The following is a 23,125-nucleotide window of genomic DNA, read 5'->3' as shown; positions in this document are numbered from 1 at the left end:
TTCACTCTAACAATACTTATCTACCAACAATAAGACATAATTAAATATATTTTAGTTGATACAAATGTGTTTTCATTTCTGTCAACAGTTTTAATGAAGATGTATTGTTATGTGAATGCACATTTATTAGATAAATATGTAATATCACCTAACTACATACAATTCCTTCACTTAGAAAACATTAAGATTTCTTTTGCATTGAGTATAGATGTAAGAAATGAACTCGATACATACAATATACGGACAAATACAACATTCAGCAGTTGCATGCAGGACGCACAATTTTTTTAAACTTTCATTTACTGTACAGAAATGCTAAAAGAAAAGATTTTTTTACAAAATATGAAATTTACACTTTCTTTCCATCCTAATTTACAATACATGTAGTAGCACCTCAGAAACACAGAGTTGGTGAGTCATGAGCTCATATACTGAATAGACATTACATTTTTCATTGCCTAGTAGCAATTGCTGGTTACTCTGCCAATACCTTGTTTGAGAAAGTTTAGATAGCGTCTTGTATTATGCCAAATTGCACAAACTAAATAAATTGTAATATATTATAATACAATATTGAAATAAAAGGAAATTAAATCCTGAAACAAATAAGGATATGTCAGATGCAGTGAGAAGGAATCCTGCAACATCTATTGAAACATTTCAGGTTTTTATAATTGGCTGTCGACTACTTATATTACCTCTGAGTAAAATTGAACTCGAATTTAATTGTATCTTTAATGATATTCGTGTATTTATACAAAGAACCATGGAATCTGTGTGGTATTATGACAGTTCTTCTGTGTAACATTCCACATCATTAAGGCATGTCACCCAAAGTCAATGCTTTTGAACTAAAGATGAGATTGGAAATATATCCATGATTTTATTAATGAATCCTGATGCTGCCTCATCAATAAATAATAGGATTCTAAAATGCAGTGAAGCTTTGAACACCGATCTATTTTTATAACCATTTCATGGTTGAGAATTGAAAGGCCATATCATTATGGTATAATTGGTGATTTAATCATTCTGATAACTAATCAACATGAGTTTGTTAATTATGTGAGTTTGACAAAAATCCACTGAGATTAAGGATGAGTTGTAAACAGCAGCTAATGGGTCAATGGCTAAAGTGAGTGAAATGGTATCTGTTCCATTGCAAACTCAGCCTTCAGTGGCTTCACAACCACCGCAACTGTTCCATTCGCAACTCTAGCTCAGCCTCAATCGGAGTTCAAGCTGACAGTGAATTGATTGAAGTTTAAATTTACTGTTTGGTATCAGGGAATCATTCACTCATTGGGTATTTTTAAGGCGGAGATTGAGAGATTCTTGATTAGTAAGGGTGTCAAGGGTTATGGGGAAAAGGCAGGAGAATGGGGTTCAGAAGACTAGATGGGCCAAATTCTGTTCCAATGACTTATGAACAGTGCCCATTCTGTTTTTATGTAGATATTTCAGGTTGGCTGATAATATGCAATTAAAGACATGCAATTAAAGTGAACATTTAAGCACCATTCTTTCTATTGTCTACCAATGAGTTTAATCTCAGAATTGGTATTTCCCATCTCCTAGATGGCCTGTGCACCTCCACAACCAGCTACTGGGCCAGCTAGTAAACACACAGGTAAAAATATTTCATAAAACCAACAGCCCTCCATTGAAGGGTGTAGATAACTGTATTAAATTTTATGGTAACATTTTCATGATCAAGTCTCTTTGCCAATTTTTAAGATATGTTGACTTAAAGTGAGTTGGGTTCAATCGATTTCAATGTTTCATGTCCGCGGTTACATGACTTCCTTATTTAAAAGCTCTACATTTAAGTAGTTTGTGTATTGCAGAGCGAATAACATCCATGTAACTGGGATTTAACCCAGATGACACAAAATACTAGGGTTGTGATGGAAATAAATGTGGGATGTTCTTATTAACACTGCCCCAGAACATATTACTGCTCCGAATATGCCATTCTTCCACACTAAATTACAATTCTCACTTGGTGGTCATAAAGACTGCTTTGGAAAATGCACAATGATCTGAATTTAGGTTGGAAAACTCTAGATGTAGCTTTATTTTATACTGTTATTTTACTGCTTTATGTGTACCAGATTGTTTGATCATTTATACTTTTATTCCTGATAAAATAGTAAGCAATTGACCTTGTTTTAACTGCAGTGAAATAGTAAGCAATACAGAACATCCAGACTAAATGTCACTTATTTTTGCATGGTGCCATAGGCTAGAAATGTTCCACCTTTATTCTGAAAGCAAAGATACTTGTCCTCCATTCCAGATCAGCAAAGCTGGACCTTTGTTAGGAGGTGGGAATGTTTAAAGGAGACTCCAAAGAGTCTCATGTTGAGCATGCATATAGTGAATTCAGATTAAAAATAAATAGAAATGTACCACAAGGGACAACTTCCAATATAAATGTAAACAGGGATAGGTAATTAGCATGTTAAGCAGTGTATCTGGAATTCTCTTCAGCATCATGTTAGTCAATTTTACTTGGGGAGAAAATTCGGGTATGACAATTGCTAAAGAATTCAGAGAAAATGAACTGCAGATGCTGGTTTATGAAAAAAAGGTAACTCAGCAGGTCAGGCAGCATCTCTGGAGAACATGTATCGGTGATGTTTTGGGGGTTCTAGGCAAGGGAGGGAAGAAATTAATGTACTAAAATAATTTGTTAATTACCATTTAATGTCCTCACCAATAAAACACGTCTATAATTAGCTTGTAAAAATTGCATAAAGTCGTTTTGAGAGGGGTTTGGTATTTAAGCCCAATAGAGAACTCTCAGTGGGGTTTTGTGTATTCAAGAGGTCACTTGTAGATAGTTGGTAGCTGGAGACTATGCCTTGGTTGAAGTTTACATATTGGAGAAAGAAAATGTTTAAGAAACTGTGATATATGTTGGACTGGAAGCAGAGTTTGAGATAAATCTGCAAACATGTGGCTCAACTAAGCTTTTCTATTGGTGCTAAAGAGTTTTAAGCATGTATTTAACGGCAACAATACACATTAACAGAGACCACCACAGAATATTATATACAGTATTAAGCAGGAGCATGCAAATCAGACAATTGTTTTGGTGTTTAAAAACAGAATTTGCTTGTATTTTCCATAGATAATCTGATGGTAACATTCTAAAGCACTCCAAACTTAACTTGAGCAGAATAATAAGAGGATCATTTAGGTATATAAAAAATAATTTTCCCAAAATCAGAAGTTTTACTGGCACTTGTAAAGTTATTTTCTTATAAAGTATTGTTTTACTGAAAATACCAAAGGATTTTATCTGCACACAGCATTTGGTGTATGTTCTACAGCCAGCCACACGCTGGAAACCAGGTTCAGCACAAGTATTTCTTGTACAAGAATTATTGTGGCATATTTCTTCCAATAAAAATAAACTACAGATGTATAGTGAAGAAATTACAGTGATAAATGTTAACAGATTGTGGAGATAACGGATAGCTGACTGCTGTTAGCTGTAAAATAAATAGCAAAGTCGCACTCTGAGGTGTGAATGTTTAAAGGAGACATGCACTATAGTGAATTCAGATTAAAAATAAATAGAAATGTACCACAAGGGAAGACTTCCAATGTTAAACTGGGATGTGCATTAATAGGCTTTATTAACATTCCATTAATGGCATAGTGAATCCAAGCTATGAGAGCTGAAACATGTTGAAAGCAAGCTGGGTCAAGCCTACATAATGAGAAAAGTGGCAGGCCATAGTCCTAGGAAGGACAAAGTGGAAGACCTGACTTGGTACATATATTTACATTTTAAGGTTGCTTTAAGAATATACATGTTTTGGAAGACTAGAAAGTAGAGATATGTGAATAATTTTTGAAGGGAAGACTCAGCTGTCCAGGTACTTACTGTGTATGATTTTTGTTTAAACCCAGAACATTTCAAAATAGACATTGATCTAAGGAAAGATAATAGAAGTAAACAGCCAAATTGCATTTTGGAATTTGCAGAGGGTGGTGGATATATGGAACAAGCTTCCACAGCAAGTTGTAGAGGTGGGTGGAATATTTTAAATACATTTAGACAGGTACATGGATTTAGAGGGATATGGGCTAAGGAATGACAAATGGGACTAGCTTAGATGGACAACGTGTTCGGCATGGATTAATTGGACTGAAGAGACTGTTTCCGCGCTGTATAATTAACTCTAGGGTACTGCAAATCTGTAAATATCTAATAAGTATTGAAATTGATTGCTCATTGAAAATGTTAAAACTACAAAATCAAAGTTTTGTAAGGCGCGGTTTGAGGTATATAGAATTAGTGGATAGATTTAGTCCAATGACTGGAAAGGCTTGCCTATTTTCCCCTATCTTTCTATTATCTTGAGATATTAAAACCTACAGCTGCTGATCCAGAAATCTAGCATCTTATTGAAGAAGATTTGCTTGGTCTTGGTGTAGATCTCTACTTTCATTTTAATTAAAACGCACAAGATATTGCTACTGTACTCTAATGTTCAAATATATGATGTAACCAGCTCATCAGATACAGATTATTACATCTTTCCACATTATAACACAAACAACATGCAAAGGCAGAAACTAGAAGATAAAATATTATAAATTAGTTATTCTGTGTAACCCTATGGCATTGTTAAAAGGCTAGAAGGATAATTGGCATGTTGTGATTGCTCAGAGAGCCAGTATCAGCTTGACAGGTTGAATGGCTTCCTATGTTTTAAGACACAATTAATATACGAGTTGGTGTGTAGTTGATTAAAAAACTAAACTTGGGACCTATAGATCACTTTTCCTTGTTTAAAACTTTCCTCTCGTTTTAGACCAGTTTCCCTCTGGGGATGAATAAAGTTTTATTGTATCTTTTCGTGGATTGGGTCTTATTTTCCACATTGCATGTGAACAGCATAGATAGGGTGGGTTTAGAGGGCTAATGGGTAAAATGCAAGCAAGTGGGACTGGTACAATATGCCAGTTTGGTTGGCATGGACGAGGTGGGCCAAAGGGCCATTGCTGTACACTAAATCTGATGTTTATGCATCTTTGATGTCCTCCTATCCCATCCAACTGTCCTAACATTCTACCACTTGTGCTACTGCTTTCGCTGTTGCAACCTTTGACATTTGCAACACCTTTCTGTCTATAGAATTAATTAGGATCATCTTAGTGAAAACTGGCACAGATATGCCAGTATTTCCCTGCTTCTCTTGATTTTGTGAGCTGATGAAAGAGTTCCACCCAAAGCTATCTTTCTCCAAATCACTTTCTGCATGTTCAGCATTCAAGACTTTATTGTGACTTCATCGATTTCTAATCCTATTTCATATTCCAGATGAGTGACATCACTATGTTGGACTGGTGTAGAAGCAAGACTTTGTGAATAGAATAATTTACGACATTTAAAGTCAATTTAACAGGAAACAACTGTTTAAAAATAAAAAGCTAAAGAAATGAAATAATGAGCTTTATTATCTTATAAATTTCAATACAACCCTATATAATTCTAATAAAGGGGATTATTTCAATAAACTTAAAATGAAACCTAAACAATTTTAATTTACTTATCTCAACCATTTTAAATAATCGACAGATATCCTGAACAGCTGTAGCCAAACAGGACTAAAAGGAATGTACATTTTCCATTCCCCTTTTCTTCACCCTTCACCCACCCTGAAAGGTTATGGAAGTAATCTGTAAATACAAATTTCAGGATGATGATTAATTTCTGCAATCATTGTATTGTTTTAAACAATCTTTCTCATCACAGTGTATAAAAGGAAAATGGGTTCTTTCACCTGTAATCGCTCATCATTAGCATTAAAATCACTAATAATCAGTGGGTGATGTTATTTAATTTGCCAATTCTACAGTACATTAGATATTTAAAAAAACTTTTGGTGCCACATGGACTTGGTACAAAAGACACAGCCTGTAGAACAGCATTGGTGTGTTCAGATAAGTCTACATAAAAAATGTGGAATGCTCTTTTTTTTAAATGAACAAAAATGGTAAAAGGGTTAGGTCAATTGAAACGGGGTAACAACGCAGAAATGTCATTTAATCACCTCTGTGTACTTTTATATTATAATAAACGACAACCAACATCTTTACCACAGGTTGTGAAATGCAGGCAGTGATACTGTTTCATTACAGCTAGAAGAAATCCTTTCTTCCCCTCAGTGCCGTAGTGTCCCTACCTTGGTCTCTAAGAATCATTTGTGCTTTTTTTGTTTTGTACTCGAGCATGATTTTTTTTTTTTTGATTTTTTTTTTTTGCATTTTCTTCAGTGATTTTTGTGGATGTAGTTAGTGTGTCTCCATCATCTCTGATGTCTGGGTATCCTTGAAAGTCATTGTACTTGAAAAAAGGGGAGCTCGCAAATTCTGTTGTTTTTCCAACTTCCTCATGGAGCGAGGCATTAAGTCCCGAGGAAGTCACGGTCCTTGCATCAATAGTGAACGTGGAGAATAATCCACAAGATTGCTGAACTGAATAACAAAACCGCAATTAGTGGCTCCAAGGCTAATTGCTGCATTGAAGTCTTCCCTTCCTTTTGCCTTCAAATGCCTTGAAATCCGGACAAGATTTGTGGCAAAAAATTATTCCGCCGATTCTTTGACAACTATTGGTAGAAATTAGATTTTCGTATTAGCTGGATTCTTCTAGTTTGTCAACATTTCAAATCTGTTCTGTGTTCTATCATTCTAAAATGTGATGGCATTTTACAATGGGGTTTGCAGGATCTCCTACCAGTACTGAACACAGAGATATCTGTCAATAGGTTTTCACTGTCAACAGTGCAAGGCAGTGTGGAGTCTCAATTGAGCTTCATAGACGATGAAGCTAGAGTTAATATGGTGGACAAAAGGGAAGAGTTTTAGTTGTTCTCAAATAAGGAGAGAAGGTCATCGTTGCTGTTGTTTGGCATGTCTGGTGGTCCTAGATAGGAAAGCAGCTCATCTGGGTTTGTAATCTCTGGAAGAAGCTGGAAAACAAAAGCAAGAAATTGTTTCTCATTTCATGACAATTATTTAAACTCTGTGGATTTAGAGATGAAACAGTTTACAGTTTTAAGACAAAAGAATACGCTTCAACTTTGAAATGCACATCTCGATTTGTCAGCTTTGCAGAGAGCATTATTCACAATTCATGATGAAATTCAAAAGGAAAGTGCGGGCGGTGGGAGGGGGCGGGGGAGTTACATTTTCATTGTTAATTCCGGAAAGCACTTCTGACCCCACAAGTAAAGTTTTGAGGCAAAGTCTCATTGCCTCCTGAGATCCAAACTTTATATGCCATACATAAGCACATGCATATCCTTGTCCTCACTGCAACAAGACGTTGTTGTGGTCCCTAGTTCTACTTTATTCTTTGTTTCATTTGATTCTGCAAGATTATTTTGTCCGTTTTTGATGCCAAAGATCGTAAACTGCAACTTTTCGATTCCTGACTGTTGTGCCACTTTGTTCCTCTGATCCAATCACTCCTTGCAGTTGCACTCCACACTGTGTGTTCATCATACCGTTTGCTCTTCTCCTTTCTGATCCTGAATGATCAGTCTACAGCTAAGGCCTTTATTTCGTCCCATCTCAATTAATTGCAGCCTGACAAGATGATGGATTCTTCCTCTGTTGCCTCTGCACCACCTTATTTTGGCTAGGTGTCCTTTTCTCAGACTGTGGATCCTTTCTTCCATCTCCAGAATTCCCAATCCACCCAGCCCCCTTCCTCTTGCCTCTTACCCTCTGTCTATTCCTTGCTAACTGCCAACCAGCCGCTTTATTTTGTCCACTCACTCTAACCTACTCACGTGAATGTTCAAGTCGACTCACCGAGAACCCATGCTGACATCAAACCTGCTACAAGGGTGATGCTAGTGTACTCTTGCAAACTCTTATCTTCATCTTGCTGTGAGGCCAACAATCAGCTCTCAGACATGTCCTCATATCTCCTTCTAGACCTTGAACATCAAGCTGCTGTCTGACTCACGTGAGCTCAATTCCTTCTCTCCACAGCTTCCCTTCTCATCTCGTACTGCTCATGCAGCACAGCCTGCTTCCAACTTATTCCCTAGATCCACAATCCATTATGCATGGGTAGACTCATTGTACAGCCTGCTCTTGTCCTATTGAACTAATCCCTATGCCAACCATTATAGACAATAGGTGCAGGAGTAGGCCATTCAGCCCTTCGAGCCAGCACCGCCAATCACTGTGACCATTCCACCCTGATCCTTGAATCCCAGAGAGTGCAGATTATCTCCACTCCTTTCCCATTCCTTGGTTCCAACCAGTTCTTCTTCACCATGGATGCACGTCTCTCTGCACTTCCATTCCTCATTGGAAGAGTCTTGAGAACCCTCCACGTTTTCCTTGACCAGTTCCTCTTCAACATTCTCATTCACTCCTTCAACTCCACTCACTTTCTACAGATCAAAGGTGTAACCATGGGCAGTACATGGGCCCAAGCTATGTCTGTGATTTTGAGGTATCTTTGTTTCAGACCTACTTGCACCCACTCACTCAACTCTTTTTCTGGTACATCGATATAAATATAATTGTGACTTTTTTTTCCTAGTGTAATCTGGCCTGCTGGGCATGTCCCACAGTTTGGCAATTAACAGTACGTTACAAACAAGGTATCATCTGATTCCTACCCCTATATCAAGTCATACGGTCTCTCCCTATCAAATGTTTCTGTCCTCCCCACCTTGTCTGTGACTGAAAACTAACTTGTTCCTCTGTCCCCATTGAAGGGACCCAGACCTGAAACCTTGGCTGTTTCTCCTTCCACAGATGCAGAGTAGTTCCAGCATCATCTGTTTCCTCAGTTAAATTTAAAACAATGTTATGTTTTAAACATTGCCTCGGACAGTTCTGGCCTCTGATTAAAATTAAAGCTATGATGCCAATGACTATTTCAGAGTCTAATCTGTACTTCTGGCATGTACCTTTCCAGAATGCTGTAAAGTGTGGGCTAAATCAGTTTTGATGAATGGTAATCATTCTTGCAATATTAATATTTTACTCCAGCATGTCCAAGCTGCTGAGTGATTGCTTTTTTTTTTTGCTCCTTTTTTAAATGAATATTCGTACGACTGATCTATTATCTATTATTCACTTAAAGAAAGCTGCTGATGGCAGATGTAAACATTCATGAAAATATTGCAGGACTTACTTCCAGAGAAGGCTCTGGAACATCAGCTGCTCCCTGACCTCCTGGTTGACCTTCCATCACTGAGGATGGATTGAAGGTTAATTCACTGTGGGAGTGGAGATTGGAGCCGGTTTGCTGGAGTTGCCGTGAGTGCTGGGCCAGGCTTCTGTGGTGCAGTAGCTGCCCTGACTGGTTACCAAGGTGGGCTACATGGACTCCTTGCTGCATAGAAGGGTGGGATGGGTCTATTGTAGCAGAATGCGGAATCTGTGGAGAAAAGATAAAATAATGAAATTTTAAAAATGGGAGATTTGAGAACCATTTACATAATTCAACAGACAAATGTAAAAAATGGAGCAGGAACAAATACACAAATATTTGCCAATAAATGTATTTGCACCAATTTTTTATGCTGCTGTACTGCTTTGACTTGCATAGAAAATGTATCACACCAGTAAAGTGTGTGCACAGTTGGTCAGGTAATAACAACAGTCTCCAGCCCTTAACAAGGCACTGTGTTTAGCAGCAACAGCTGCAGATGAGAGAGGCAGGAGTGGACAGCCATGTAGATAGAGCATGTTTCACTTACAAACACATTCAAGTACTTGTTGATAAAATGGAGGTGGCCATGCAACAATTCCATCTTATCAAGTGTGTGAGTTGGAGGGCGACAGCACACCATACACGCACGTACGCACGCACTAAATTAATTTAAAACAGCCTTGGGTTTACAATGAAACTATTTTCTTTCTATATTTCAGTCATTAACTGAAGGGAAGGAGGCAACTGGAATGGGAGAACTCATCCACAACAGCAGAGAAGGTCCTCCAAAGAGAATTGTGGTCAGATTCCCAAATGGGGGCTAGAACTGAGGAAACTCACTCACAAAGCATGGCTATGTTTTGCTCCTTGTCCACCCATCATTTGAAGTCTATGATCAATACAACTCACTTGTAAGAAAGAACTGCAGATGCTGCTTTCTGATTAGTGTAACTCAAACTGCATAAGTGGGTCCTTTTGTCCAGAAGCATCAAGATGACAACTTATTTGTCCAAATCTACTGTGATTTATCATTGTTGGATAGCCTGAGTGGGCACTTGTTTTAGGCGATCACGTTCTCCCGCACTAACTTAATCACCAGCATGGATCAGCAAGGCTGAAGACCAAGGAGACGATAATAACATCTCCCAGGATACTGTTAGCATAAAGTTGAAGACATTTTAGTCTGCTCAAACCTGGAATCATTGTGGATTTGTATGTTTAAGAAGGAACTGCAGATGCTGGAAAATCAAAGGAAGACAAAAATGCTGGAGAATCTCAGCGGGTGAGGCAGCATCTATGGAGCGAAGGAAATGGGGTCTGAAGAAGGGTCTCGACCCGAAACGTCGCCTATTTCCTTCGCTCCATAGATGCTGCCTCACCTGCTGAGTTTCTCCAGCATTTTCTGTCTACCGTGGATTTGTTTGGTCAGTTTGGCTGCTTGGGTACATGATGCCAGTATAATTACATTATTACGTATAACCTCCATGAAGTATTTGAAATTAAACGTTGCTTGCAATTCACTATAAGCAATGTTTATTGGTGATGGAGAGGAATGGCATGATGGCTGCTGGCAGTGACAGCAAGTCTGCAGTGATGTAGTGTCATCCTCTCCACATCAAAACAAGCTGAAACACACAACTAACTCCAAGAGGCAAATTGACAACCAAACAAAAATCGTAATAGGCTTTACCCTGCAGAAGAGTCTTAGTTTAGTTTAGTTTATAGATTCAGCGTGGAAACAGGCCCTTCGGCCCACCGAGTCCGGGTTGACTAGTGATCCCCACACACTGACATACCCTACACACACTGGGGACAAGTTATATTTATACCAAGCCAAATAACCTACAACTGTACGTCTTTGGAGTGTGGGAGGAAACCGAAGATCTCGCTGAGGTCACGGGTAGAACGTACAAACTCCGTACAGACAGCACCCATAGTCGGGATCGACACGGGTCCCCGGCGCTGCAAGCGCTGCACGGGAGTAACTCTACCGCTGTGCCACCGTGCCGCACAGTAATCTGACTTGCAATCGAAAACATGGAGAAAAATGCCAGAAATTGCTTGACATGCCGTTGTCAAAGATCCAGCGCATAGTATGCATTATATCATCATAAATATTTCTCCACAATGTCAGTTGCACACATTTAAATTTGCTGCCATCTCTATATACCTGAAGGTATCTACATCACTATTTATTTAGTAAGTAATCACCTGAGGCAGGTAAAAGAAAAATCAAGAAATAAGATTGTAGGGTGCTTTTTTTATTAATCAACTTTCTAAAATCATTTTAAGAATGATAAATTCAACATTGACAATAATGAGTTTTGATATTTCTAAGCGGTCAAAGTACCAAATAAAGTAAGACACAATAAACTGGAGTAACTCAGTGGGTCAGGCAGCATCTCTGGAGGAAAGGAATAGGTGACGTTTCTTCAGAAATGGTTTATCAGCATCTGCATCTTACCATATGAAGTTTCTGTGGATGATGGTCTCGGATTCCTTAAGTGGCTGTTTAACCTTCTTGGCAACTAATGTGAAAGGGGACAGCTACTAATACACAAGGCACTATGATGCAAAGACTCACCTGATCTGACATGGAGTGTCCAAGGGGTTTGTCGGGAGTCATATTAGGGATGTCTGATGGATAGGTGACGGGTGGCCCATGCATAAACTCGTTAATAGGAGTGTTGGTAGAATTGCCATGGGGAAAATCGGGAAAGTTCCCCTGCCCAGAATAAACCGAATCTGTTCAAAATAAAAAGTTACATTTTACCAGCTCTTGCCTGGAAAAGCACACTTAACCAAATGCACTGTAACTTTACACCACATGCTTCAGTCTGCTCTTGCCTGAAATAGAGGCCTGTATGAAGCAATACTTCACACCTGTTACACACTTCAAATATTCTTTCAATATAGCTTGCAACTACACACGTTTTACAGTCCATATTATCAGTTCTCCCCAAGAAACCTCGAGTTATAGAAAGTAGTAATGTAAAAACAATTGCATCAATGGGGAAACTAGATATTGCAAAGTAAAATAAAGTTATTCTTCAGAGCAGGATTTTCAAACATCAAGGTTATTTTATATGCCCCTGTTCCACTTAGGAAGCCTGAACGGAAACCTCTGGAGACTTTGTGCCCCACACAAGGTTTCCGTGCGGTTCCCGGAGGTTTTTGTCAGTCTCCCTACCTGCTTCCACTACCTGCAACCTCCGGCAACCACCAGCAACCTCCGGGAACTGCACGGAAACCTTGGGTGGGGCGCAAAGTCTCAGGAGGTTTCCGTTCAGGTTTCCTAAGTGGGACGGGGGCATAAGATGTATATAGATGCAGATATATATACTTACTCTGGTGAGTGTAGTCGTTGTTACTGTTGCCCCCCGGTGGCAGCGAGGGATAAGATGTTCCTGGACCAAGGGCTGCAATCATGTCCACCACATTGGGCATGATCATCTGACTGGGACTCATGGTCTTGCACCTTTTGGCCACGGGGCCATCAGGGTCATCCTTTATGTGGATGTCCGACTTGACTGGTACCGGCCTCCAGCTGCACGTAGGGTCGATGGTAACCTCCTCAAACTCCGTGCTAGCAAAATTAAACAGAAGATATTCCCATTCAAGTATTTTCAGCTTGCTGTATTCGTAGCATTCACTTCCATTAAGCAGCTCCTTAAAACCTACAATTTTGCCCGAGCTGTCGACCATTTGTTCTGATGCGGATTTTGTGCCGAATTTTGATAAAGGTTAGGATATTCCAATATATTATCAGCGCGAGTTGTTATGTCCCGGCATTCATAATGCATAATAACATCTTAACATCCTTTCACTCATTGCTTAGCTAATTAAAAATCTTCAGGGTTCCAATCCCAGAGTATAGAATCCACTATTCCTGACTTATTAATGGTAAATGTCCATTTAGAAACATAGAAAATAGGTGCAGGAGTAGAGGCCATTCGACCCTTCGAGCCTGCACCGCCATTCAATATGATCATGGCTGATCATCCAATTCAGTATCCTGTACCTGCCTTCTCTCCATACCCCCTGATCCCTTTAGCCACAAGGGCCACATCTAACTCCCTCTTAAATATAGCCAATGAACTGTGTGGCCTCAACTACCTTCTGCGGCAGAGAATTTACTCATATTGCTGTAAAATACTACGTACCATACAGTCTTTGTGCAAAAACCTGGGGTATAGATTGTGAAAAACAATTCTCACTGCTCGATTATTACATCAAAATCAGCAGAAATTCTATTTTTTTCAGACTTCCCCGTTTGTCAAAGTCTGGGAATAGATTCATATTCTGCCCTGTTCTTCCCCAAATTTAAAATGTTTCCATTCAGTTAATCATTGCTAGGAGTGGGATGAGCAGAAATGTCTTCATTTGGAATTCTTGGTCACTAAGGTTGTTCAGTATGTTTACAGTAGATTTTTGATCTTTAGGGAAATCAAACAATATGGAGCTTGTGCAGGAAAGTTCGGTTGTGGGGGTAGGGTAGACGATGACCAGAATTACACAGCAGAAGGCAGGATTGGAAGACCATATGAGCTGTTCCAGCTACTGTTCCTTGTGGCTGTAGTGGCATCCACACCTCCATTTTAAAGAAGCATGTCTAGGCTACAAACAAAATGGTAATATAGTTACTTACTTTTGAATGGCAGCCAAGATGCCCCACATATACTGGTCGACTTCCAGCCCCTCTAGCAGGGCAGCTTTACTGTAGAAATAAAGACTAAAGTTAATAAGGCAGCCTGGGTTAGGGTTTCGACCCAAAACGTTCCTTCGCTCCATAGATGCTGCCCCATCCGCTGAGTTTCTCCAGCATTTTTGTCTACCTAATAAAAATAATGCTTGTCCAAGACTGACTGTTATGTCGTGATCCATGGGGTGTGCAGATATCAATGGCAAGTCTGGGCCAGCGATGCTAGTCCCACTAACTATCATTAGTCATGGACAAAGCTAAGATACAACAAAAATGTTATGCACTCTAGAAATTCCAATGAGACAGAAAAGGGAAGGCTATTGAACGGCTTTTTGAAACATAATTAACTGTCAAATGTAAATGTTTTTGCATGGACAGTTGTACAATATCTTCCCACAGAACAAGTGAAGAGATTACACTTTGTACTCACTTGCAGACCGGGCATCGCCATGTTCCACGTTCACAGTTCAACTGTAGGTAGGACTCGAGGTCAAAGCACTGGTAACGAGAAGAAAGCAATTATTGATATCAGACTCAAGAAGGGCTTTGGCCCGAAACGTTGCCTATTTCCTTCGCTCAAAAATGCTGCCTCACCCGCTGAGTTTCTCCAGCACTTTTGTCTACCAGTGCAAACAAGATGAATGTAAAAACAATACCATCTCCCATTTTGTTTCTAACATGCACTCCAGGTCAATCAAAACAGGGTAGAGTCACAAAGACCTGGTTTGTACTTTTTCTCTTATTTTGTAGTCTCCTTTCTTTTTTTGTTTTGGATTTTACACCTCTCTTGGCCCAATTAATAGGTTCTACTGACCTGTATGTGTTTGCAGTCGTGACCTCGAGCTGGGAGTTGGATCCGTCTGAACGTAATCGGACATTTTAATGAGACTTTAATTGCTGTCTGTTCCACACCATCCTCCCCGTTCAGTCCTGGGTTACCGGAAGACACCACACCACTGTTGAAATTCCGTTTAACTGATACATGGGGAAAAATTAAACATAAAAATATTGTTCAAACTACTTGGATTCTGCAGAATAAATAACAGCAGATATAACTTGTCACTTGCTTGCAGTTTTGTAGTACTTCCTTGCATCAACCAGCTGATATTCATGCTAATATGTGGTGGGCAATGACTCATTTTCACAGCAGTGAGCGGCCAATTAGCCATCAAAGAACCCATCTTTAACATCCACCCACCAGGACATCTTTCTGCACCAGCCAGATAAATACTAAAGCAAGCCAGCGGTGTGAATATTGATTTCTCAAACTTCAAGTAATCCTCGAATCCCCTCTCCCTCCTTGCCACCCCCACCCAAGTTGAACCAGCTTCAAAGCTGTCTCGTTGAGTCTCATTGTAAGTCTTTTTCACCGAGCCCACAGCTAACAATCTGAATAACAATCTAATAACATTCAGATCGGTCTGAAGAAGGGTCTCGACACGAAACGTCACCTATTCCTTCGCTCCATAGATGCTGCCTCACCCTCTGAGTTTCTCCAGCATTTTTGTCTACTTACAGCTAACAATGGCCTATTTCCTTTATCATTGTTACTTTTTGCATATCTTTCATTAATGTGTTCTGTATATCTCCCTACATCACCATCTACATCTCTTGTTCCCTTCCCATCCAACTCTCAGTCTGACGAAGGGTCTCGACCCGAAACGTCACCCATTCCTTTTCTCCAGAGATAACTTGAAAGCCTTTCAGATGTTCATGTGTCTGTTATGCTGGGCAATGTAAAACTGTAATCCAAGCAATACTGAAGATACTCAAATGGAAAGCTAAAAAATTAGTACGTTTGAAGATGTCAATAGGAATTTTAAACATGTGAAGTATTAAATAAAATAAATTAAAGATAAATTGCTGCAGAATGAGAGTGGGGTGGATAATATAAACGGGTTCAGGGTAGTTTTTGGAGGGAAGAGAAAATAATTAAAATGATAGTCAATCGTCAATAGACAATAGGTGCAGGAGTAGGCCATTCGGCCCTTCGAGCCAGCACCACCATTCACTGTGATCATGGCTGATCATCCACAATCAGTACCCCGTTCCTGGCTTCTCTCCATATCCCGTGACACCGCTATCTTTAAGAGCTCTAACTCTCTCTTGAAAGCATCCAGAAAACCGGCCTCCACTGCCTTCCGAGGCAATGAATTCCACAGATTCACAACTCTCTGTGTGAAATAGTCACACTGCTCTGAAACAGACGCGTTGGCCCACCCCAACCATCAGTTTTTCATACTCCCCCCCCTCCACAAGAGTCTATCCATCACCTACACACAAGAGGATACTTAGTGGCCAAAACCCACCAAATCCACTTATCTTAGGGATCGTAGTTCTGTGGAATAAAGAGACCAGGGGATTTTAGGAACCAGTGGCTATTTCCTACAGATGATTATACTGGTCTTGAAAAATTGGGCAGCACGGTGGCGCAGCGGTAGAGTTGCTGCCTCACAGCGCCGGAGACCCGGGTTCGATCCCGACTACGGGTGCTGTCTGTACGGAGTTTGTACGTTCTCCCCGTGACCTGGGTGGGTTTTCTCCGAGATCTTCGATTTCCTCCCACACTCCAAAGACGTGCAGGTTTGTAGGTTAATTGGCTTGGTATAAGTGTAAATTGTCCCTAGTGTGTGTGTAGGATAGTGTTAGTGTGCGGGGATCGCTGGTCGATGCGGACTAGGCAGGCCAAGGGGCCTATTTCTCCGCGCTGTATCTCTAAACTAAATGAAACAATTCTTAACCACATGCTTCCCCCTTCAGAAGCCGAGAATGACTCACTTTTAGTTATACAATGCTCTGCAGGCAGTAGTCTCTTCTTCAGGAGGCCTTGTAATACTGACCGCACTGATGGCCTGTGAACCAACTGTAGCACAAATAGATGTGACTGCAAGATAAAGAGAATAAGCATCAGTTAACAAGAGGAGACTTACAGCTGGTTCAACCGGGATTGGATTCAATCAAATGTTTATTTTAGTGCTGCAGTTTATATTAGAGCTGCATGATTGAAAGTGGAACCTTTTCCTGAATGCAATAACAACTATTTCCTAGTTTGTCCACAACCCTTCCTGGCTTGTTCAAACGAGGCAACTTCCACGTCAGCCCAGCACCAAATCAAGGCAGACATGTTTAGTTCGCCTCTTGCAATTGGGAGCAGAATTAGACCAGCCCGGCCCTCTATGGATTAAGTTTGCGGATGACACCAAGGTTAGCTGGGGTCCCAGACTGTCAAAGTGTACAGAAGGATATAGATCAGCTGCACAAATGGACGGAGAAACGGCAGATGGAGTATAATCTGTGCAAGTGTGAGGTGTTGCACTTCATGAGGTCAAATACAAGGGAGAAATATACAATGAATGGCTTGGAGCCTCTACAGCATCGATGTACAGGGGGACCTTGAGGTCCAAGTCTATAACTCCCTGACTGTGGCAACACAAGTGGACAGAGTGGTACAAAGGCGCACGTGTGTGCTTGGTTTCATCGGTCGGAGCAAGTCAGGAAGTCACGATGCAGCTTTGTGGGACTTTGGTCAGGCCACATTTGGAGTATTGGATGCAGTTCTGGTTTCACCCATTACAGGATGTGGTGAAGGGGGGTCACCAGGGGGTGAGGGGGTCACCAGGGGGGGTGAGGGGGGTCACCAGGGGGGTGAGAGGGGGTCACCAGGGGGGGGTGAGGGGGGTCACCAGGGGGGGTGAGGGGGGGTCACCAGGGGGTGAGGGGGTCACCAGGGGGGGTGAGGGGGGGGTCACCAGTGGGGTGAGGGGGTCACCAGGGGGGTCACCAGGGGGGGGGGTGAGGGGGGTCACCAGGGGGGTGGTGGGGTCACCAGGGGGGTGAGGGGGTCACCAGGGGGGGTGTTAACTACAGCGAGCAGGTGGCCAGACCAGGATTGTTTTCTCTAAAATGTCGGCAGTTGTAGGGAGACTAGATGGAAGTATTTAACATTATGGGAGGCATCAATAGGGTGGACAGTCATAAACAAAGATCCTATAGCGAGCAAGATAGACCACTCGATGAAACATACGTAGTGCGGTCATGGGCAGATTCACGGTTCATTTTCGGCCCCATTTCCGTAACCGGCTTCCGTCTCCGCACCAAAGATCCCGTAGCGGAGCAAAGATACTAGTGCGGAGACGGAAACCGGTTACGGAAACATCCTCGTAAAAATAAAAGTTATTTGGTAAAAATCTTCTCCTCATTTTCAGAATTTTGATTTATTAACACAAACTGTTCCCCTGCAACGTTGATTACACTGCGAGTCGGGTCGGGTTACGGAAATGGATGAAAAAAAAGGCCCACGTTCCGATCCGTTCCTACTGCACGTCAGCCCGTTGCGTTTAGCAGGAGTGGTCTATCTTGCTCCGCTATAGGATCTTTAGCCATCAGCTCCACAAGCTGGGACAGGGTGTAGATGATGGAGAGAGTGCTGGTACTCACACAACAGCAGGCGGTAACAGTGATTTGGATTGTGTTCCTCCCAGGCTGACACACGTGCTTCAGGTACAGCGGCTTGTGGGAGCTTTTATTGTCACCTCGTTCAATGCAGAGAGGAGTGGCGTTCACGCTGACCTGGACCGAGGCTGGCCAGTTAGTGTTCATCTGTCGGTCCTCATGGTGGTAACACTTGAACTGAAGCTCCAGGTCAGGCCTGAAGGAAATATTTGAACAAGTTTGCTTTATAACACATCTCTTAAATTGAATAGTTTAATTCTGAAATCGGAAAGATGAGCAAATGAACACACTCTATATGTAACAATCTCTTATTTCTATTTAGAGTTATATTGGTTTTACTTAAAAAAAAACTTGTACTTGTGAATTTCCAATCCAGCAACATATGGGTGCCCGTACAAGGAACAGTGCGTTTCACATTCAGAGTTCCTGATGTCAGCATCAACCATTCCATGTGTTAAAAACAAGCAGGGCCCAGTACCTTCCCACACACCCACACTAGATCCAGCATCACCTATATACTGAAGATAGACACAGAGTGCTGGAGTAACTGAGCGGGTCAGGCAGCATCTGTGGAGAACATGGAGAGGTGCCGTTTCACAGAGTGCTGGAGTAACACAGCGGGTCAGGCAGCATCTGTGGAGAACATGGATAGGTGACGTTTCACAGAGTGCTGGAGTAACTCAGCGGGTCAGGCAGCATCTGTGGAGAACATGGATAGGTGACGTTTCACAGAGTGCTGGAGTAACTCAGCGGGTGCAGCAGCATCTATGGAGCTAAGGAAATAGGCAACGTTTCGGGCCGAAACCCAGAAGGGTTTCGGCCCGAAACGTTGCCTATTTCCAGAAGGATTTCGGCCCGAAACGTTGCCTATTTCCTTCGCTCCATAGATGCTGCTGCACCATAACTCAGCGGGTCAGGCAGCATCTGTGGAGAACATGGATAGGTGATGTTTCACAGAGTGCTGGAGTAACTCAGTGGGTCTGGCAGCATCTGTGGAGAACATGGATAGGTGACATTTCACAGAGTGCTGGAGTAACTCAGCAGGTCAGGCAGCATCTGTGGAGAACATGGATAGGTGACATTTCACAGAGTGCTGGAGTAACTCAGCGGGTCAGGCAGCATCTGTGGAGAACATGGATAGGTGACGTTTCACAGAGTGCTGGAGTAACTCAGCGGGTCAGGCAGCATCTGTGGAGAACATGGATAGGTGACGTTTCACAGAGTGCTGGAGTAACTCAGCGGGTCAGGCAGCATCTGTGGAGAACATGGATAGGTGACGTTTCACAGAGTGCTGGAGTAACTCAGCGGGTCAGGCAGCATCTGTGGAGAACATGGATAGGTGACGTTTCACAGAGTGCTAGAGTAACTCAGCGGGTCAGGCAGCATCTGTGGAGAACACGGATAGGTGACGTTTCACAGAGTGCTGGAGTAACTCAGCGGGTCAGGCAGCATCTCTGGAGAGAAGGAATAGGTGATGTTTTGGGTCGAGACCTACAGACTGGAGTCAGGGGAAAGGGAGATATAGACTGTGATGTAGATTTGATTTAAACCTGCATCTGCAGTTCCTTCCCACACATTAATATTATAGACTTCCAAATAAAGAACCTAATTAAGAATGGTCCTCAGCTGAGAGTCTAAACTATTAATGTAAACTTCTTGAAGGACGGGGGGGAAAAAATTGGCACAAATAAACACAAGAGCACTGAAGATATTCCTGGATGTGTTGGCAGCAGTAAACGGCAGGAGTTTGCAAGTGAATAAAAACTGTGATTCGTAATTCAAACTCAGAGATTTTAATACATACAGTTCCTGTCTTGTTAGTGTCAAACTAGTGTGCAGTTTTGCAGAAAGAGCTTGTGGATGGCTGGCTCGTTGCTGTGGTATGCCAGAAATAAAGAGAATGGCATCAACTCCCACACCCGGAGATGTACCTCTGTGTCATCTTTGATTATTCAGCTAATTCATTGCTTAGCCCTTGCTTGTATAATGAGCCCATTGCCAGGACTGCAATGCAGCAAAAAACAGCCTTTAACTCAAACCAGAAGCAAATTCAGTGCAGTAATGAGATCAAATGGCTTCACTTCACTGGCTGTAAAACACTGCCTTACCAATGTTGCCCACCTTCTCCTGGACCCTAATGTTGGCTTAAACCTCTCAAAACCCCCGCCATCTGCACAGTGGCATCAATATTTGGAATGGCCTTGCACACAGAAAACAATATTTAAAAAATGTTGCACTGTAGAAATAAAGACAATAAGTGCAGGAGGCCATTCGGCCCTTCGAGCCAGCACCGCCATTCATTGTGATCACGGCTGATCGTCCCCAATTAATATCCCGTGCCTGCCTTCTCCCCACGTCCCTCGATTCCACTAGCCCCTAGAGCTCTATCTAACTCTCTCTTAAATCCATCCAGTGACTTTGCCTCCACTGCCCTCTATGGCAGGGAGTTCCACAAATAATGTTCGAGGCAGTGGAGGGCAGATATGAAGAGCTCACCACCAGAGGCGAGGACAGCACAGAGATGGTCGGGGGAGGGAGAGGAACATTTACAAGATTTCTTGGTGTCTGTGAACTGGGCAATGTTAAAGGACTCGGCAACGGACCTGAATGAATACGTCACAGTCCTTACAGCCTTCATAAGGAAATGTGTTCCAAAATAAAACCTTCTGTGTGTTTCCTTGGATGAATCATGAGATCCACATTCTTCTGAAGACCAGATCACAAGCATTCAGGTCTGGTGACGCAGAGATCTATAAGAAGTCCAGATACCACCTTGACAAGGCCATCACAAAGGCCAAAGGGGACTTTTGCTCCAAGCTGGAGGATGAGACGGATGTCCGGCAACGGTGGTAGGGCTTGAAGGCCAGCACCTCCTACAAGGCAAAATCAGGAGGCAGCTCCAACGACAGTGAAGCATCACTCCCTGACAGAGCTCAATGTGTATTACGCACGCTTTGATAGATGTGCAAGAAAGTTACATAACACCATAAAGAATGTCTTTATTTCTCCCCTGCAAAGGAAGGGCCAACCAATCGCCTTGTGATGAAGATTAATCGTAAATCACTTTGGGGAAATTCATTTCACGAGGTCAACGTACAGCTGGTCTGTTTGGGTTCCTTTCACAGAAATAAACCAGCCATTGGGGATTGCAAACGTGGTTAAATGTGACCTTTGATTAGACGTGAAATACAGTGAATTCAGCATTGGGAAATGTCACAGCAAGAAATAAAGTTGCCCCGAGGGTGTATTCATATTTGGTGCTGTTCAAGAAGAGACTATAGTATCTCGTCTATTATACGTTTACGTCAGTCACTGACAGGACGTTAACATGATGTCCGAGCAATTCCTGCAAACTGGACAGGCGTTGCATCCGGGAAGTTGCAAACTGCAACAAGTCTCAATGAACGAGATACACAGAGTGCTGGAGTAACTCAGCGGGTCAGGCAGCGTCTGTGGAGAACATGGATAGGTGACGTTTCACAGAGTCTCTGGAGTAACTCAGCAGGTCAGGCAGCATCTGTGGAGAACATGGATAGGTGACGTTTCACACAGTGCTGGGGGTGTAGTTGGATTCACGGGAGGTGGTCTTGGAGGGGAGGATGCTCGGCAGTTTGAGGAGCATCTCCAGACAATACAGCTCACAACCCCTCCATGACTCAGTGGTCAACCTGAGGAGCACCTTCAGCAACAGACTGTTTCCACCAAGATGCAGCACAGAACGCCACAGGAGATCCTTCTTCCCTGTGGCTATCAAACTGTACAACTTCTCCCCCTTCTGTTGTGACGTAGACCGACTCCCCCAGACCCCTCCCCCAATCCTGGACTGCCCACTCGTCACTTTAATTTCATGTTTCGTGTATCTTGTGTTTTACCAATTTCCCTCGCGAGATAAAGTCCTATCGTTTGGCATCATACGGAGCACCAGCCACAAGGATCGTTGCAGTCTACTTCCTGCACTGTTTACTTCCCTTGTCCTGCCCATGGAGCTCCTGTGTGAAGTTTAGTGCCTCTGAGTCAGTCCAAAATTAACCTTATTCAAAATTCAAAATGAGGTACTTTCCAATGACTGATGTACTTTAAAAATAAATCCTTAAATATCAAACTAACCAGTGTCTTCCTTCCCCTCCTCCCCCCCAACAACTATGTGCAAAAGGCTAATAATCAACCAGTAATATTATTATTATTTAGTGTGTGGGATGATCATGAGATCATAAGTGATAGGAGTAATTTAGGCCATTCAGCCCATCAAGTCTATGCCACCCAATCATGGCTGATTTCTCTCCCTCCTAACCCCATTCTCCCCATAACCTCTGACACCCGTACTAATCAACAATCCATCTATCTCTGCCTTAAATATATCCACTGACTTGACCTCCACAGCCGTCGGTGGCAAAGAATTCCACAGATTCACCACCCTCTGACTAAAGAAATTCCTCCTCATCTCCTTCCTAAAGGAACATCCTTGAATGGCCACGGTTGTTGTCCGAATCAATTTCAAGATCCTTCTTTATGTCTACAAACCCCTTAATGGGCTTGCCCCCAACTACATCAAAAGTCTGCTCACCCACCACACCACCTCCAGGTCCCTCAGATCGGCCGACTTGGGGTTACTGAACATCCCGCGGTCTAGGCATAAGCTCAGGGGCGACCGCGCCTTTGTGGTTGCAGCTCCTAAACTGTGGAACAGCAGCATCCCTCTTCCCATCAGAACTGCCCCCTCCATCGACTCCTTTAAGTCGAGACTTAAAACTTATTTCTACTCT

General features: G+C 42.1%; 1 protein-coding gene across 3 annotated transcripts in view; it reads right to left on the bottom strand.

Moving 5' to 3' along the window:
* Nucleotides 1–2,189: 2,189 nt before the first annotated feature.
* The window catches only part of LOC129713410 (zinc finger MIZ domain-containing protein 1-like), a 48,056-nt gene continuing 27,120 nt past the window's right edge, over nt 2,190–23,125 (bottom strand). For 2 of the 3 annotated variants that reach the window (XM_055662451.1, XM_055662452.1), the window contains exons 11-19: nt 18,348–18,558; nt 16,689–16,794; nt 14,725–14,885; nt 14,341–14,408; nt 13,857–13,925; nt 12,556–12,794; nt 11,793–11,953; nt 9,188–9,433; nt 5,844–6,995 (exon numbers count right to left, since the gene is read on the bottom strand). In XM_055662451.1, the coding sequence (XP_055518426.1) occupies nt 6,888–6,995; nt 9,188–9,433; nt 11,793–11,953; nt 12,556–12,794; nt 13,857–13,925; nt 14,341–14,408; nt 14,725–14,885; nt 16,689–16,794; nt 18,348–18,558 (1,369 nt within the window). In that variant the 3' untranslated portion in view covers nt 5,844–6,887. Of the gene's footprint in view, nt 5,701–5,843; nt 6,996–9,187; nt 9,434–11,792; nt 11,954–12,555; nt 12,795–13,856; nt 13,926–14,340; nt 14,409–14,724; nt 14,886–16,688; nt 16,795–18,347; nt 18,559–23,125 lie in introns of those variants that run through there. The other variant, XM_055662450.1, reaches the window with a different exon arrangement.

Source organism: Leucoraja erinacea, chromosome 35 (genome assembly GCF_028641065.1).
Source record: "Leucoraja erinacea ecotype New England chromosome 35, Leri_hhj_1, whole genome shotgun sequence".
Taxonomy (NCBI): Eukaryota; Metazoa; Chordata; class Chondrichthyes; order Rajiformes; family Rajidae; genus Leucoraja; species Leucoraja erinaceus.
The sequence above is the reverse complement of the archived record's forward strand: the minus strand, read 5'-3'. Positions and strand labels throughout refer to the sequence as shown.